We start from the raw sequence: 19,521 nt of genomic DNA, 5'->3' as shown, positions 1-19,521 counted from the left end.
GCACTCCTTATAATTCTTGACGATTTATGCTGTTAAAAAGACTTGCTTGAAATCAATGAAGTGCAGATCTATATTATACTTTTAGAATTTTCCCATCACTTGTTCCTCTGTCTGCTTGAAAACCACACGAATGTTCTTCAGGTATGCCTTCAGTGTATATCTGCATACTTTCATTTAATATTCTTGTAAAAATTGTATAAGCCATGCTTAGTAATGCTGTAGGCCTACCTCTACAGTTTTCGCCACTGTTGTATCTCCGTTCTTGTAAATGATGATTATTAGCCTAGTTTTCCAGCCGTATGCAGTTCATTTATTGCAGCATTTCTACCACTTTTTACTAATTCAGAGATTATGCCACCTTCACTGGGGGCCAATTATTTACTGAAGTTATTTGGGACCATACACTTATGTAAACACTTCGTTTATTGTTGTTCTGATGGACATTTTACATGACTAACAGAAGAATGCTGAAGATTAGATGGGTAGATCACATAACTGATTAGGAGGCATTGAATAGAATTGGGAAGAAGAGGAGTTTGTGGCACAACTTGACAAGAAGAAGGGATCAGTTGGTAGGACATGTTCTGAGGCATCAAGGTATCACCAATTTAGCATTGGAGGGCAGCGTGGAGGGTAAAAACCGTAGAGGGAGGCCAAGACATGAATACACTAAGCAGATTCAGAAGGATGTAGGCTGCAGTACATACTGGGAGATGAAGAAGCTTGCACAGGATAGAGGAGCATGGAGAGCTGCATCAAACCAGTCTCAGGACTGAAGACCACAACAACAAACATTGGTTGGTTTTAGAATGGGCATAACCCAAAACTGGTCACCAACTAAATAAACATACATTTTAGTCACAACTCTGGCTCTGTCTTTTTGCATCACAGATATTTTTCTATTCGATATATTTAAATTTATGGACTATTTAAAGATAAACATAACAATTCAGAAGTATTTGTAAGGAAATGATTTTTGTTAGGTGTACTATAACATACATTAAAGAATTTCATGTTTCCCTCTCTCAGATTAAACCTCTCTGTGTAAACTTTAGCAAACCTCCCTCCCCTCCCCAGCCTTCGCCTCCCCCCACCCAGTCCCCTGTGAGATACAAGTTAAAGATACAGATGTATCAATATATGAAACATCGTCAACTTCTGGTATGGGCACCTCTGGTGGGGCAGCTGCTAGTATCACATGTCCATTGTGTGGAACTCCATTGTGTGCCAGTACAAGGCTATCAGGTGGCTGGCTTGTTCTGTTTCTCCTTCACTAGCTGCTATTATCTGACTATCTCCACAAGATGAACTGTGACCACTGCTGCTGTTTACCTGGTCTGGTATGGATGTGTGTTCGGATAGTGACTACCGTGCCTTCCAATTACTGCATTACAGTCTGTTACTTGCACTTCACTCGCTGATATAAAATTTTTGTACAGTGCTTTTAATTGAAAAGCATGTGGTTTCCACCACGTAAGCCTTGTTTGTAACTGTTCTTAATACTATAATTGCAATACACACACACACAATAAAGTGGTTGCACTTGGACTTTTATTGGTTTCAATTGGAAATTATTATTGTTTGATTTTGTCAACCACTGGACAATTCAGTCTGTGATTACAGAATGCTAATTTTGTCTTCAGTAAAGATGTGTTAGACCTAATTTGATAGTTACAATACACACTCCACAGGACACAGCAAAGAATTTTATAATGGATTAAAAAGAGGAAAAATTGTCAGTCTGGAACTAGGTTCGTTGAAAAGATTATTACATGTGATACTTGTGCAAACGTGCTATTATTCGGTTACTAAATTTTAAAATGATGACAGCACTATATTTGTAGAATGATGTTATAAACTTTTAGTTATTAAGATTAATTAAATTTTTTTACATTGTGACGTGTTCGAGTTATAATACTTAAATTAACAGCTCTTCTGAACCTCAAGTCCAAGGTTTTGTATAATGTATTGAGATAGTAAATTTCTGGTTGTGTCTGACAGCCCGTTCCTTTCTGGCGTGTGCCGCATACTTACTGTTGACCCTGGCCGCTTCATTGCTGACATCGACCAGCTGCTCGAACAGGTCACGCACCTTCATGCCAGTCTTGTCGTGGTACTCCTTCCAGACGTACTGCAGCTCATCCCAGTCCCTGCTGCGTGCCATGATCAGGGTCAGATCTGGGAGAGAATTCCACTTTATGTAGCTGACTAATGTCATCCAGACGCACTGGCCAGAATCCGTGTTTAATTACAAATAATTTGATACAGGGTACACGCCAGTTAAAAGATAACCAGTTTCAGTCTGTAGGACCACCTTCAGGTCATTTTTTCACATTTGAAAATGGTTGTACAGTTTTCTTATGACTGAAGTGTGATTGTGATGATAATATAACTGTTGTTCAACATCACTATGTAACCAATATATGCTCGAAAATAACAAAAAAATAAATAAAAATATTTCAATATATAACACTAGTCAATAGAACTTTTTTGTCACTGATTACTTCCTACCTAGCGAAAAATAGAAAATAGAAAGGATGCTCCAACATTTCACATCTCTGAAGACAACACTAGCAGAGAAGCTTAATTCTTTTAATCATGGATTATTATTATTATTATTATTATTATTATTATTATTATTAGTAGTAGTAGTAGTAGTAGTAGTACTGTTACTATTAAAGGAAAATAAGTAATGTAAAAGCTCAGTGATGGTGAGGTAACATAATACAATTTCACAAACCTGGGTCCAGGCGAAGATTGCAGAGGAATGCGTCTTTGTACGCACAAATGGTCGCTGTTTCGTACACTGCCAACATCTCCCTGATAATTCGGTTGTACTGCATGACAAAAAAGTATAAATTCATTAGTGGAATATGTCAAGTGACTTGTAAAACCAATATGTGAGTCAGAGCAGTACATACCATTCTACTCATGAGAATGAAAGCCACTAAGGTATGTGGACAGCAGGTGATGTGATGTTTCATGCTGCATGGGTGAAACTGATGATTTTGGGTTTGGAGTCGAGTTGCTATTTTCTACCCGCAATATTTCAACTACTTCTCGTTTTCTTCCTCAGCTGTCTAGTGCGAGGTCGCTGCTCACCGTCTGGATTCCAACCAAACTGAACGAGATGAACTACTCTATTGTAGCAATTAATATATTTATCGGTGAAGGATACTTTCTTGCAACATTTTTCTCACTTTAAACATTTTTTGTCTTAAATTTCTGTGAGACTGCTTTATTCTTTGACAGCAGTGGGAGACTGCATCTGAAGTAACAAACGGTTCACACTTTGGTTGGAGACCTAACAGTGAGGAACGAACTCTGTGCTTGACACCTGAAGAAGACTAGTAGTCGCTGAAATACCATCTAAAGAAAATGACAGCTCAGTGCTCTACGATCAACTTTGTCTGCTGAGAATGGTGGATGCCGATAATTTGAGTTTGCCAAGCAATTTATTTTGATGAGTTCACTTGCGTCTGTCAAAGTTAAATGAATATTAGTGAAGTTCCAAAAGACTATGGGATACTGGACACTCAAGCCTCACCTAAAAATGAAAAAAACTTGAGGTGAACCTGACGTGTAATGTGCCATTCATAAAATGAGATGTTCCACATGCTCGATATTCATTGGCCGACGAAAGATGTTTGTGGGTTAAGGTAGGTAGTAAGTAGGAAGCACCGCACTTTTGGGAGGCTTTTTGATGGTTTGTGCAGATCGGATTTGTATTTATACCGTGCAGTTGGTGAAGCAGGCCACGGACTGGTGCCTGTACCTGCTGGGTGGAGTCGTTTTCTCCGTGGGAGGGCTGCAAGGGAAAGGCACGAAGTGCACGTGACCTCCACGACGACAAAGAAATCGTTACAGCATTGACGTTCAGATTTTATTGTGTGTGTTATTCCACTGGAACAAGGAAAATCACTTTCAGTATCTTCGACACAACGGATTGAAATCTGTGGGTGTGAAGCGCTGTCACTGGGGTACTGAACAGCAGGATCCTTGGCAACACTGATATTATACAGCAACCGTGAGAAAAAGTAAGAGAAGCAAAAACCCTAGCAAGATACGAAAGTTGCGGATTGACTACTGGACTGTTTCGTGGCCTATGCCTAATACCCCCATTAGGGAAATAGGAAAGCTTGGCATACTGCAAGTGGCAGAGTGGGATGTTGGCAGGTGCAGATTCAAATTCTTCAGTCAACTTTTGGAGAAGAGAGTAGCACTAAAAATGAGAATCTGAAAACTGTCGAGAAACTCTGGAGAATTACAAGCTGCTTGATACAAATAATGATTTCTGGAATGGAAGCAGAAATGGCGCATCTACTCACTCATGTAGTCATAACCTGCTGACCTGTGTTCATAGTGACAGTAAAATACTGGTAATGGTGAGCACACAGTTCAATTTTATATGTTTTAACTTACGGCACTGTCAAAGCTGTGAGAGCTTGTAGCTATTATGAGCCTTAAATAAATTACATGACACATGTTGTTCTCAAATATTTGGATGAATGCTTTTTAAAAGCTATATTACTCGGAATTGCAATTTATTGTAAACTACACCTACTGATCAAAGGTATGTGGACATTAAAATGGTGTGCATTCACCCTCTGTCTTCGTGACAGTGTGAGCTTAGCTGGGGACACTTCTAATGAGATGTCTGAATGTCTGTGTCAGGAATGGCAGCCCATTCTCCCTGAAGAACCAAAACCACAGAAAGTAGTGATGTTGGGCACTAAGTGGACCAGTCCACTTCAGGTTGATGTTTTCCACAAACTATTGCCTTACAGATGGTGCTTTATGACAGGGTGCATTGTCATTCTCATACAATCACCATCTCTGAACTGTTCCTCTGCTGTATGCTGTACACACACTACCACAAAGTGTGTACTTGTCCTTCCACTTTCAGTTTTTCTTAAGCACAATAAGAGGACCACGCCCTAACCGTGAAAGACAGCACCAAAGTGATGCACGTGATGGTAGCTAACATTCTCTAGGCATTTGGAAATTAAGAGCCCTTCCATCATGTTGCCCCAGAGTATACAGGGTGGTCCAAAAAACGCTGACAAGATTTAGGGACAGGTTCCTTACACCAAAACAAGAAAAATAATTTTCTAGTAAACAAGGGCTCTAAAATGTTTACCTTAAGAGCTGTGAGAACTTGTTCATCTATGATACTGCGAAATGCATCTCTTGCACATCAACCTCTTAATGTTCTGCATTTGGGAAGGAGGTAGTATGGATCAACACAAGAAAAAAGTCTAGTAAACATGAACTCTAAAACGCATACATTAAGAGCTATGAGCACTTTGTCTTTAGAAGGGATGTGTTTCACATTAGCAAATAAGAACAAGTGCTCATAACACTTAAACAGTACATTCTAGACACTGCCTGTCGGTCATTTTTTTCTCGGTTTGGTCTCTGCTACCTCCCGAAATATAGAAAGCCAAGTCCTCGCTGTAGAAGAGATCTGTTTCGTACTATCGAAGATGAACAAGTGCAAATAGCTCTTAAGGTGTGCATTTTAGAGCCCACATTTACTAGACTTTTTTTTGTTGTTTTGACATAAGGAACCTGTTCCTAAAGCTTATTGGTATATTTCTGTGACACCCTCTTCAGTCATCACCTGTTCAGTGGTGACAATTTCTGCCCCCTAATATTAACTACAGCGACTACAGAAATGTGTCACTTAAGAAGTGCTGCTCGGCCACCGTACCCCATTCCTTTAAGCTCTCTACACACGCAACTGTGCCAGCTCACCCTGTCGAGGAGCTCCGGGGGCAGCGCGGACGGCCCCATCACAGACAGGAGGCGCACCGTGCGCGCCAACCGGGGGTTCCCCTGCACCTGCTCGGGCCGCACCTGCCGCACAATCTGCCACAGCGCCCTCTGGAAGCGGGCGTACTCCTCCTGCGACTGCAACTGCAACACCGAGGCGGCAAGACATCTGCCGTCAAATGTCGTGCAGCAGAAAACATCAGAGAACTACTATAAAGAACACGAAAACAACATGTTAAGGAGGAGGGGAAAAGGCTTCTAAAGATATCTCCACAGAGTGGAGTTCATTTTCAGATTAAAATAACTTTGTGACTAACGTATTCCAATTGGGGGGGGGGGGGGGGAGGGGGTGCAATGGGGTCAGTGTTGCCAGTGTGAATCCGGGAAGCCAGCTGCACTTGAGAAAGCTCAAGTGGTGCTCAGGAAACAACTGAGATTGGCTGGCAGCTGATCCCTACCACACATCTCGATGAAACATCAATTGCAAAGTTGTTTTAATCAGAGTGTAGAAGGAAAATCGACAGACTAGTTCCGACAAGCAGATGAGTGACACGAGGATGCAATTTATCTCCTACTCTGTTTAATAGCACAAGCATTATAATACTCTAATCAGGGTGCCATAATACTGTACAAACATCTTACACATAGTATCTACAAAGTAGTCTCAATGATAATGTGAGAGGGGAACAACACAATGAACTATTCAGAAAAGGTTGGGCTACTAACAATGAAATATTATTATGCACCTACTGTAGTCGAGATGGTGTAAGTAGATCCCCGACAGCTCGTAGTGCCGGTACCAGCTTTCAACTGCGAACCACTGCAGGTGAAAACATTATCTTCCTACAGAGCTGTTTCAGCACTGAGGTGTTGCCACAGAGACATTTACAACATTGTGTTACGATACCGGTTGAGTTAGGCACGAGGAGCTGCTGTGTCCGGCCCATTGCAACTGCCAGGGATCAACTTACACTGACTCAGCTACAGGCAGCAAAATAACTGAGCAAGGAGGACAAAAAAAGCAGACTAGTACTGGTAGAAAAGGCATTCCTGGCTGAGAGAAGTCTGCTCACATCAAACACAGGCCTTACAGTGAGGAAGAAGTTTTGAAGATGTGTGTTAGGAGCACAGCACTGTATGGTAATGAAACATGGACTATGGGAAAATTGGAACAGAAGGGAATTGAAGCATTTGAGATGTAATGCTACAGACAACTGCTGAAAATTATGTGGACTGATAAGCTAAGGATTAAGGAGCATCTCCACAGAAGTGCCAAGGAAATGAATATGTGGAAAACTCTGACAAAAAGAAGGGACATGATGGTAGGGCATCTGTTAAGACAATGGAAAATAATTTCCATGGTACCAGAGTCATCTGTAGAGGCCAAAACCTGTAGAAGAAGAAAGAGGTTGGAGTTAGTACAACAGATAATTGAGTAGTGATAAGGTTGTGCTATTTTGACAGAGGAATGACTGATGATGGCAGAAGTAAGACAATATAACACGTAGAATGGCAATAACAAGAAAGGCATACATGAAATGTGGAAAGCTGTAGTAGTAGTTGTAGTATAGTAGCTTTATTCATCCATAGATCTCTTTTTACAAAGATATAGAACATGTCAATGTATTTACAGGTTTAGACCAATTTAAAATAAGCTAATTCGTATACACATATATTTACAGACTTCTAGTTAGACATAGTCATTAGGTTTACTCCTGGTATACGATATTTTGTTTTTTTTTTTACAAATAACTTATTGAATAATGTAATGTCACACTGTTCACTCATACCTCACTACCAGTCACTGCACAAACTATACACACATTGTTTCATAACACTTCACACACACACACACACACACACACACACACACACACACACACACACACACACACACACACACACACGCACACGCACGCGTGATCTCTGCGCTATTTTCTGTATCACAACTTCCCACTTGCTATCCTGAAAAACTGAGTCAGCATCCCTGCATAATGAGTGAGATGTTGAGCTCAGAAAGAGGAAGAGGTGTTAGTATTGTGCTATGCATAGCTTGGGGGTAAGTATTTCTAGAAAGAAAAAATGTGTTATGTGGAATGCTGGATGTTTTATTATTATTATTTATTTGTACAACATTTTTTATCAAACCCCTACTCTGTTTTATCTAAGGAATCCTTCAATGTATAAAATGTATTGCACAATAGGTGTTTTGCTGCCTTTTTGAATAAGTGTATTTTTGCAATTTCTTTAATCACTTTTGGTAATTTATTATACAGTTTTATTCCTTGATAGAAAATGCCGTTTTGAGTTTTATGTTTATTTTTTCTTGGTAAATGTAAGTTGAGTCTAGCTCTGGTTGCATGGTCATGGACAGAGCTGTTTGTGCAGTAATTACCAATGTCATTTTTGATGTGTACAACTGATTCGTAAATGTATTCACATGGAGCAGTTAAAATCCCCAGTTTTTAAACAGATCTTTACAATGAGCTCGACTAGTATTTTTGGTTATTATTTTTGTGACTCTTTTCTGGAGTTTGAAAATTGTGTTCATATTGTGTGCATTTGTTCCCCAAAAAAGAATGCCATAATGGCATAGCTAAGAATTGAGTGAACATATGAATAGTATGTAACTAAAAGACACTGCATGTTACACAATGATGATAGGATTCTAAGGGCATAACATGCTGATGACATTCTGTTTGCAAGTATCTCTGTGTGTTCACACCACTTCAACTGAGAATCAATATTCATTCCCAGAAATTTTGCCAGCTACATCTAATTTAACAGTCATTTTTCCTTTTCAAACTGTAATTGATGGCATTAGTTTTCTTTATGTTCAATGTCACTTTATTGCTTATTGACCAATCAAAAACTTCCTTGAGAGCTTCATTTGCTTTCTCTCCAAGGAGTTCATTTGTTTTCTCAGTGACTAAAATATTACTGTCATCAACGAAGAGAATTTTTTTACCTTGAGTAATACTACCGGAAAAGTCACTGCTGTACATCAGGAACAGTATTGGTCCCAATATGCTACCTTACGGAATCCCTATATTTATGTATTTTGGTTCTGATAAGTGTTTTACTATATGTTTAGATCTATTCCAAGTATGTGTTATCTCTGCTCTTTTGTACCCTATCTGCTAGGTATGATCGAAACCAGTCATTAACTACCCCTCTTATTCCTAATGCTTCTAATTTATTCAATAGTATCTTGTGGTCGACTGTATCAAACGCCTTAGAAAGATACAAAAATATGCCTGTGACACAGTCATCTTTATCAAGAGCATCAAGTACAACTTTTGTGAATTCTACTATGGCTGACTCCATGTTTTTGTGACTTCAGAAACCAAACTGCGATTTGCTTAAAATATTGCATTTATTCAGGTAATTCATTAATCTGTCTTTCATAATTGCTTCTATTATTTTTGAGAATGCTGACAACAGGGAAATTGGCCGGTAATTTTCTATGTCTTCTGCGTTACCTTTCTTAAGCAAAGGTACAACTCTTGCCTGTTTTAACAGCTCTGGAAATGTCCCTGATGTGAAGGATTCATTTATTATATTTGTTAAGGGGCCTTGTATAAACCCTATGCATTGCTTCAGTGCACACATTGGTACTTCATCTGGCCCTACTGACTTTTTAGTTTTTGAACAGTTTTATTGACTTCACTCTCTGTGGTTGGAAGTAACATCATTGTATTTAGTGCAACATTATTGACAAGTGTTATATTTGTTTTGGGGAATTTCTGCTGTAACTTCTCTGCAATACTTGAAAAATGCTCGCTTACATAGTTTGCTAAGTGTTGTGGATCATTTATTACCTTATCCCCCTCCCTTAGCAGTATGTTATTCTGTGACTGTTTGTCTCTCTCCCTGTTTCCTTTTTTTATAACATTCCAGACTGCTTTGCTTTTATTCTCTGCATTATATACTATTTTGTCATTAAATGACTTTCTTGCAGCAGTCAGCACCTTCCTATAGATCTTTTTGTATCTGTGATAGAAATTCAAGAATTCTGGATCATTGAGAATCTTTTTTCATGGAACTGAGGTGTTTAAGTGTTTGGGAGGACTTCTTAATACTTGCTGTTATTCATCTGTTTTTGTGAGATGTTGATACAGACGTGCATACTTTTGGAAATGCCTTTTCACAGCAATTTAAACCATGTGGAGAATTTAGAGAATTTTATACTCACATTAGTTTCCTTATGCACTTCATCCCAGCTTTGCTTTCCTAGTTCTTGTGAAAAATCTTTTTATTTTGATTTCTGATAGATGTCGTTTGTAAGCTTATAGTTTAGGGAATGATTCAATGCATGATTTTACTTTTATTATTTGACAGAGATGGTGTGATAGTCTGATATCTTTTACAGCTACATCACATTTTTCCCTGTCCATATTTGTGGCTACATGGTCAATTACTGATGAAGTAGTTGTGGTAACCCTTGTTGCACTATTGAGCAATAGGGACATGCCAAAACTTTGAAGGATGTTTATGAAGGTGCTGCTGGATTCATTTATGATATTAGTGTTGATGTTAATGTCCCCACACAGAATTATGTTGATCTTTGCACTTGAGACTTTATCTAGAACTTCTGTTAATTTATTGAAAAAAGTGTCCACACTACCACTGGGAGATATATGCACTCATAAATTGATTATTTTTTGGTGATATCAAGCCCTGTTAATTCTGTAGCTGATATTTCAAAGTGTTTGTCTTCACTTACTGTACTGAGGTCAGTCTTGATTTGAACTGTGTTCCTTTTCTGATATAAATGCATGATCCTCCACCCCTTGAAGTAGTTCTGCAGTAAGAGTTTGCCCTTTCATACATTGATAATACTAGGTATTGGATTTCTGTCTCTCTACACACCAGTGCTCAGTAATACAAACTACTGTGCAGTTCAAAGATTGGAGCTCAACTTCTAATTGTTATATTTTATTTTTTAATGATTGCATGCCTTGGTGGAGGATTGTTAAGTCTGTGAAATGCCCCATATTACTCTTTCCAATGGTTTGTTTTTCTTTGTGACATCTGGTATGTGTGATACTTGAAGTGTTAAAATCTGTCTTGTGAGTGATTGTTTCAGTATTTCTTAAACTGCTAGAGATACTCTTTAGGCCTGGGAACCTGTTGTCTCGGTTTATCCTAAAAAAGACCTTTTCCTACCTATGACAACAGGCATTTGACCATATGTGGCCCGAGATCCACCACCTATACTTTCATGAATCAGCCCTCTATCACAGGACTTAGCCCTGCATTTGGCTTGAAGATACTGGTGGCCTGGTACACTGCCCCTAAACTTTGCTGCAACTGAGGGCCTACACCTCGCCCATGGCTACTACCTAGCAGCAGCACATTCTCCTTCCTAAATGTTAACATCATATATTAATTTAAGTGTTAGGAAGCCTTTCTGGTGATATTTGTGTGGAGTGTTGCATTGCATGAAAATGTGTAGACAATAAACAACTGAGACAAGAGTAGAATAAAATATTTTGAAATGTGGTGCCACTGAAGAATGCTGAAGATCAGCCAGGTAGAGTACAGAACTAATGAGGAGGTACTGAATCAAACTGAGGAGAAAAGAAATTAGGGGCACTACTTGACTACAAGAAGAGTTTGTTTGGTGTAGATTGCAGTAACTATACTGAGGTGAAAAGTCTTGCACAGGACACACTGGCACGGAGCGTTGCACTGAACCAGACTTCGAAGTAAAGACCGTAACAACAGTGACAGCAAGTCTTATACTGCTATATAAAGACAAGTCATGGTGTAACATTGCTACCAAAATCCTTGGCTGATTTACTTCAGATTTATACACAGTATTCTAATAAAAGTTTGGACAAGTGGACTGCTTATACACAAAGATTACAAAATTCAAATTTTTTATACAATACATTAATAAAAGTTCAGATGAACATAGGCTACATATTTTTAATATATACAGTATGTAAATATACGGTATATATTATATGAAGGAGAAATGTAGTTAGCAAGAACTCTACACACTCCTGACTGACTAAATTCAAATGTTTATACAATACCCCTGATAAACATTTATACAGGTGTAGACTACATATTTTTAAATATATATGGTACATAAGTATGTATATAGCTCATAAAGGGAAAAAGTTGTTGGCAAAAATCTCGAAAATTCCTGGATCAGTTTACTTCAAATTTTTGCTCAATACTCTAGTAAATATTCAAACGGACATAGGCTGTATACTATTTCCAACAATAATTTACAGGTTTGCTGTTAAAAGTGACTGCGAGGAAAAAATGCTGTGCTGTGCTGTGCAAATGTTCAGTTTAATTTGTTTCTCATAGTCAGTTCTAACTACAATATCGGGGCGTTTAAACCATTAGAAAGGTTGTTTCTCTCATATATATTCTTTATAATTTGTACAATTTAAACATATATATTACCCCCAACTACATGCTGCTTTATTTTCTTTCTTGCAGTCAGGAAAGCTGTATTTATGCCTAAGTGTCCTACCATTAGAATACTACTGTGGAATCTGAATCATCCAAAACTTTGTAATCAGAGACTTTCACAGATTATAACCATGTGAAATACTATCATTGAAACTACTGTCCTCACACATCCAGTAGCTGAAGAGGGCTCTCATACCCAATATACTACTCATTCCAATCGATTTACCAATTAATTTTAAGTGTCATCAATTCCCAATCAAAGTTTTCTTTGCACCAGCAGTAAACAAGACTAAAGTTCAGAGAAATAAGGAAGAGGAGGTGGACAAGAAGGGTGGGATGGAGGAGATGAATGGAGAAAGAGGGAGGGGGAGGGAAAGGAGGAGGGGGAGGGAAAGGAGGAGGAGATGGAGATGGAGAAAGAGGAGGGGGGGAGGGAAAGGAGGAGGATGGTGGGGAAGGAGGAGGTGGTGAGGAATAGAGAAAGAGAAAAGGAGGAGGAGACAGACAAAGAGGGAGGGGGAGGAGGAGATTAGGACATACATCCAATTGCCATACAGAGTTAGCTGTGGCAAAGCATTGCAGGTTTCACGTGTAAATATTTTTGACTGTCTCATTGCAGCTGTGCACCAGAGTGTGTGTGTGTGTGTGTGTGTGTGTGTGTGTGTGTGTGTGTGTGTGTGTTTTACATTTTCATTGTTGTTGTACTTAATTAAGAAAATTTTGTTCTCATGTTACATTACCCACATTTGTAAACCAGTATGGATGAATAAATGTTATTCTAATATCTACATCGACAAAGGGAGTTTCAAAATAAACAGAATGGGTTGAGCTGTATGGCATGTCAGTATTAAAATTGGTTCCTTATACTGATAACCTTATGCTGATATCTAGGATAGAAAATTACTTGCAGATAGCTGTTTATGAACTGAATAAAGTATAATACGTAAACACCAAAAACAGTCATTTGCATTAAGATAATAGAACAAGTCAATCACTTCACACTTCTTGGTTGTTATATAACACGTGATTATGGTAGAAACATACAAAATAAAGTGAATAAGTGATGTAATATTTGAGTAACAGTCAGCAGATGCCTGAAAAGTGTTTCACATCTACATATAAATCTACATCTATACTCTGTGAACTAGTGTGAAGTGCACGACAAAGGGTACTGAAACAGTTATTAGGGCTTCTTACCATTCCATTGAATGGAATGATTGTTTAACGGTTTCTGTGCATGCTTTAGTTAGTCTAAATCAGTCCTCATACCCCCTATGGGAGTGAGATGTAGTGTATTCCTAGGGTCATCATTTAAAGCCAGTTCGTGAAACACTGTTGATAAACTTCCTTAGGATAGTTTACATCTATCTTCAAGAGTCTGCCAGTTCAGTTCTTTCAACACCTCTGTGACACTCTACCACAGGTCAAAAAATCCTTGACCATTTGTGCTGCCTGTCTATGTGCATGTTCAATGTGCCCTGTTAGTCCTCTTTGGTACAAGTCCCACAAACTTGGTCAATATTCTAGGACGGGTTGCACGAGTGATACGAAAGCGATCTCATTTACAGATAAAATGCATTTCTGTAGTATTCCACTTACAAACTGAAGTGTACCACAAGTTTCACCCATGACTGAGGCTATGTGATCATTCCATTTTATATCCCTAGGAAATGTTACACCCAGGTATTTGTATGAGTTAACTGATTCCAACTGTGACTCAACGATATTACTTTCATAGGATACTATGTTTTTTTCATTATGTGAAGGGTAGGGTTCAATTTTGTGTTTCTGAACAATTAAAGCAAGTTGGCAGCCTTTATGCCACTTTGAAATTTTATAAAGATAGACTGAAATCTGTGCAGCTTTTTGAAGACAGTACTTCATTTTAGATAACTGGATCATCTGTAAAGAGTTTGAAGTTTCTATTAATATTGTCAGCAAGATCACTAATACACAATATGGACAGTAAGGGTACCAGCATACATCCTTGGGGCACACTCAAAGTTACTTCTACATCCATAAATGATTCTCCATGAAAAACAACACATTATGTCCTTCCTATCAAAAAAGCCTCAATCCAGTCTCAAATTTCACTTGACACCTCATACAATCATACATTTGCTGACAAATGTAGGTGTGTTATGGAGTCAGATTCTTTTGGAAAAAAAAAAAAAAATCAAGAAACACTGCATCTACCTGACTGCCTCAATCCAAAGCTTTCAGTGTGTCATTTGAGAAAAGTGCAAGTTCGGTTTTGTGTGATTGATGTTTTTGAAACCCGTGCTGGTTGGGATGGAGGAGGCCATTCTGTTCAAGATATCTCATCATTTTTGAGCTCATAATATGATCTAAGATTCTACAACAAATGGATGTGAAGGATGCTGGACAGTAGTTTTCTGGATCACTTCTGCTAACCTTCTTGTAGACAGGTGTAATGTGTGCTCTAACCAGCTACCGGCAGAGTTTTTTGTTTGACGGATTTTCGATAGATTAGAATTAGAAGACGGGATCATTCAGCCACAAATTGGGTGTACAATCTCTTAAGGATTCCATCGATTGGAAAAAGAGATCAAAATAAACATCATTCCCTCTCTTTTTATTGCACATGAAAACCAGACATTGCATGTTGTATCACCATACAGTGAGACCTTCAGAGGTGGTGGTCCAGATTGCTGTACACACCGGTACCTCTAATGCCCAGTAGCACAACCTCTTGCACTGATGTATGCCTGTATTCGGCATGTCATACTATCCACAAGTTCATCAAGGCACTCTTGGTACACATTGTCCCACTCCTCAATGGCAATTCGGTGTAGATCCCTCAGAATGGTTGGTGGGTCACATCGTCCATAAACAGCCCTTTTCAATCTATCCCAGGCATGTTCAATAGGGTTCGTGTCTGAATAATATGCTGACCGCTCTAGCCCTGAAGGAAGTCATTCACAAGATGTGCACGATGGGGGCACAAATTATCCTCCATGAAGACGAATGCCTCGCCAATATGTGCTGTCGTATGGTTGCACTATTGGTCGGAGGATGGCATTCACGTATCATACAGCCATTATGGCACCTTCCATGACCACCAGTGGCGTACATCAGCCCCACATAACCCCACCCCAAAACAGCAGGGAACCCCCACCTTGCTGCACTCGCTGGACAGTGTGTCTAAGGCGTACAGCCTGTGACCGGGTTGCCTCTTCAAAGACTGTCTGGTTGAAGGCATATGTGACACTTGTCGGTGATGAGAACGTGATGCCAGTCCTGAGCGGTCCATTAGGCATGTTGTTGGGCCCATCTGTACCGTGCTGCACGGTGTCGTGGTAGCAAAGATGGAACTCGTCATGGACGTCGGGAGTGAAGTTGCACACCATGCAGCCTACTGTGCACAGTTTGAGTCATAACACGACGTCATGTGGCTGCACGAAAAGCATTATTCAACATGGTGGCGTCACTGTTAGGGTTCCCCTGAGCCATAATCCGTAGATATCTGTCATCCACTACAGTAGTAGCCCTCGGGCGGCCAGAGCGAGGCATGTCATCGACAGTTCCTGTCTCCCTGTATCTCCTCCATGTGCGAACAAACATCGCTTTGGTTTACTCTGAGATGCCTGTACACTTCCCTTGTTGAGAGCCCTTCCTGGTACCAAGTAACAATGTGGATGAGATCGAACTGTGGTATTGACCGTCGAGGCATGGTTGAAGTGCAGGCTTGTGGTGTACCTCCTCCTTGGTGGAATGACTGGAACTGATCGGCTGTCGCACCCCCTCCGTCTAATAGGCGCTGCTCATGCATGGTTGTTTACATCTTTGGGCGGGTTTGGTGACATCTCTGAACAGTCAAAGGGACTGTGTCTGTGATACAGTATCCACAGTCAACGTCTGCCTTCTGGAGTTCTGGAAAGCAGCGTGATGCAAAACGGTTTTAGATGTGTGTAAATTTTTAGGCGTCATGGACCCCCTGGTTAGGTACCATGTACTTCCAGAGGTCTGCAGACCCCACTTTGAGAAACATTATGTTAAGGCATTGATGTTAGTTGATACTTATACAACTCTCTTAGTACCTCTAGTTTCAGAGTTGCTGGCATTTGCTATTCAAATTCCAATTGGTTGGAATAAAAAACAAGTTCCTTACAGAATGATGGGATAAGTTCATCTCGTCTACAAATTTTCGGGCCAATTCCACAGTTTGCTGTGAATCGTCAAGTTGATGCTTTGTTTGAAATTTCATAATCTTACGTCTTATAATTCTGTAGCACTTTTTGAAGTTATGCAAGCATCCACTGCTTCCCTCGGAATCTGTGTCGCGTGCAATTCAGTGTCCATAACGTAGTACGTCACAGAATCATGCCCGTCTCCTAAACCATGCCGAGCATCTTTGAGAAGCGCAAACACCAGTTTTTGTAAGAAGTCCGCCTTCTCCTCGCTTGAATATCCATAGTTTTTCTTATGCACTACACGGTCAAGCTGCTGTGCACTCATCCGAAATCTGTTGATAATATCTATTGTACTATGCTGCGGATAATATACTATGTACGTAATTGTGTTAAGTACCCGCTCCTTGGACAACCATTGTTCTTTACTGTGTTTCACTGGAGACGGAATTTGTGGTTCCCTTTCCGACAAGGATGTTGAACTACATGGCCCAACACGTGTTTCAGTATCACTTTCACCTTTTAAGCACGTATCTTCATCATTTTATGCCTCATGTACATTGTCCGCACACTCGAGGGTATAAGGTACCACACATTCCACTGACTCATCTCGCAGAAGCGCTAAATATTTCATCTGCCGCTCCTTTCTCACTCTGCGAAATACCTGGTTCTTTTCTGACGAAACGCGAACTTCGGCAACTGGTGTTGTGATATAATGCAATTTTGCTTTGTTTATCATTGCCATTTCTCTGCCCTTACCAACACCACTAGCACTATTGTATTGTATTGTATTGTATTGTATGTTAACCGGGTACCTAGAAACGACGGAGAGGCTCCGTCCCCGCCGCAGCCGCAGTGGTCCACAACGCCACGACGACTACCGCAGTCCACTTCACCCCTCAGCCGCCCCACACACCGAACACTCTTAGGGTTATTGTGCGGTTCGGACCCCCTCAGGGAACGTCTCACACCACACGAGTGTAACCCCTACGTTTGCGTGGTAGAGTAATGGTGGTGTACGCGGACGTGGAGAACTTGTTTGCACAGCAATCGCCGGCGTAGTGTAACTGAGGCGGAATAAGGCGAACCAGGCCGCATTCGCCGAGCCAGATGGAAAACCGCCTTAAAAACCATCGACAGACTGGCCGGCTCACCGGACCTCGTGCCGCGGACCAGGCGCTCCTTCCCAATCCGGAAAATCGTGCGTTAGATCGCACGGCTAACCGGGCGGGCGTTGTTGAGTTACTCGCCGACTAAGCAGTTCAGCTATGCTCCATAGCCTCACGCTGCGCCCTTAGCAGCCAGTGTTGTGGTTGCATGGTAGACAATGTGTGCGACGTCGAACGGCATGAAGATCATTGGCCTTTTGCGGTTTCGCACTCAAGGGGGTTTCTTGTGAGAGACCACAGACATGGAATGTCGCGGATGTGCCGCAGGGGATCGCGCGTGTTGCTTCCGTCGTACTGGAGGATAAGCCACTGGAAATTGCGAGTAACACAGAACAGTTTACTCGTTACTGGGTGATGCATTGTTCAGTGTACTATAGTACTTTGTTGTACACAACAAAGAGCGCTGACGCGTGCAGGAAAACGAGACAAACTGGGCCGGAAAATGTTTACTTCTATGCACGAAACGATTGTAGCTTGTATTCCGTGACGCAGTCGGATGACGGTGTGCCCGCGAAGAGGGAAGATTGCACTTCCGAAACGCGTCTGTTTTAATGTGATCAGACTTCGAAGGGATTAACATCGGAAGGATAGGTGTCTGAAATATTTCCTTAAACTGGGCGAGACGGAACTGCCCAGGGATTGGTACCCGCAGAACGCTTGCCTAGTTATGTGTGCGTCGTTACAGTGGCAACTTTCTCCGCCACGGCAGAAAACCCACTGGTATTTGGCTCCCACGGTGTGGCCAGCTGACGCAAGGTTAAGTTGTGGCACAACTCCCACGGCCGGAGCAGATGTCGCCATGGCGACCACGCAGTCCAGCGAAAAGCCAGCTCTGCTCCCCGTCCTGAGGTAGCTGCGCATGACGTCACTGTGTGGATCTGGTGACGGGTGCCCAGAGCTTCAGGAATAAACGGCAATTTCTCTTCATTCCACTTGTTTCAGTAACGCAATGTGGGGTTGCCTTTACGCGAACATTACGTTAGTTTCCGAATGTTTGTCTTCTATAATATGAGGTTTGTTACCTCGTGTTTTAAATTCTTGGCCAGTTTCGGAACGTTGCAATTTTCAAATGCAGTTGCGTCAGGGAAATGGGCGTATTTTTGTAGTGTAACGATATACGTTCCAGTGACGCAATTGCATTTGATAGCTGCCACATGCCGTATGTGGGCAGTAATGTAATATGCGAAGTAATAAAATTCATATGCATAGGAAATAATTCTGACAGCTCACGGCGTATATGAGAGAAGGCTTTTGGCAGTCATAAATTACGCCGAGGCTGTGGAGCCACATGTAAAAGAAACTAATGGAATTTTGTTCTCCCCCTATTAGTTTCGTCGAATGCCCACATCACCAGGGTGCTTCCTTTTATTCTGTAACATATGAAATATAGCACTGCTACTTAGTGGGATATGTTGAGTTTAAATTTTCTTTCGAATTACTCTTTTTGCTAACACTAAATACAATCCGTTCTAATTATACTTCCTGGACTTAACTAAAAGTAAACTTCGTCCGAACAGGCCTCTGGAGAAAAAACGGTACCGACCGACCGCAGTGTCATCCTCAACCGATAGGCGTCAGCAGCTGCGAATATGGAGGGGCGTGTTGTCGGCACACCGCTCTCTCAGTTTTCGAGACGGGAGCTCTCCCTCGTAATCAAGTAGCTCCTCAGTTGGTCACACAGGCGCCGAGTGCATCCCGCCGCCGTCTGTACCTCCATCCGACATGGATAATACTGTCAAAAATGTGCTCAGTAGAGTCAGGCGGCAGGACTTTGCTGACCACATAGAATGCGTACACGTTTCTTAGACCACAAGACTCCTCCAGGAAGCTGCTGGAAAATATGATCATGTGAAGTTGGCACCCAACTTTCGAGAAATATATGTTTTTTAAGATCCTTCACAGGTATGCCATAGTTCTGGAGTTATCTTCACAAAATTTCTGCATGTACATCGATACTCCACAAGCCACCGTTCGGTGCGTGGCGGAGGGTA

At 40.9% G+C, this 19,521-nt stretch overlaps 1 protein-coding gene across 2 annotated transcripts in view; it reads right to left on the bottom strand.

Annotated features, from left to right (window-relative positions):
• LOC126428191 (angiotensin-converting enzyme-like) overlaps nt 1-19,521 on the bottom strand; it is a 214,686-nt gene that overhangs the window by 60,019 nt on the left and 135,146 nt on the right. For both annotated transcript variants that reach the window (XM_050090107.1, XM_050090108.1), the window contains exons 4-6: nt 5,758-5,919; nt 2,741-2,837; nt 2,035-2,178 (exon numbers count right to left, since the gene is read on the bottom strand). In XM_050090107.1, the coding sequence (XP_049946064.1) occupies nt 2,035-2,178; nt 2,741-2,837; nt 5,758-5,919 (403 nt within the window). The remainder of the gene's footprint in view (nt 1-2,034; nt 2,179-2,740; nt 2,838-5,757; nt 5,920-19,521) is intronic.

Source organism: Schistocerca serialis, chromosome 12, assembly GCF_023864345.2.
Source record: "Schistocerca serialis cubense isolate TAMUIC-IGC-003099 chromosome 12, iqSchSeri2.2, whole genome shotgun sequence".
NCBI lineage: Eukaryota > Metazoa > Arthropoda > Insecta > Orthoptera > Acrididae > Schistocerca > Schistocerca serialis.
This window is presented reverse-complemented; position numbering and strand designations above follow the sequence as displayed.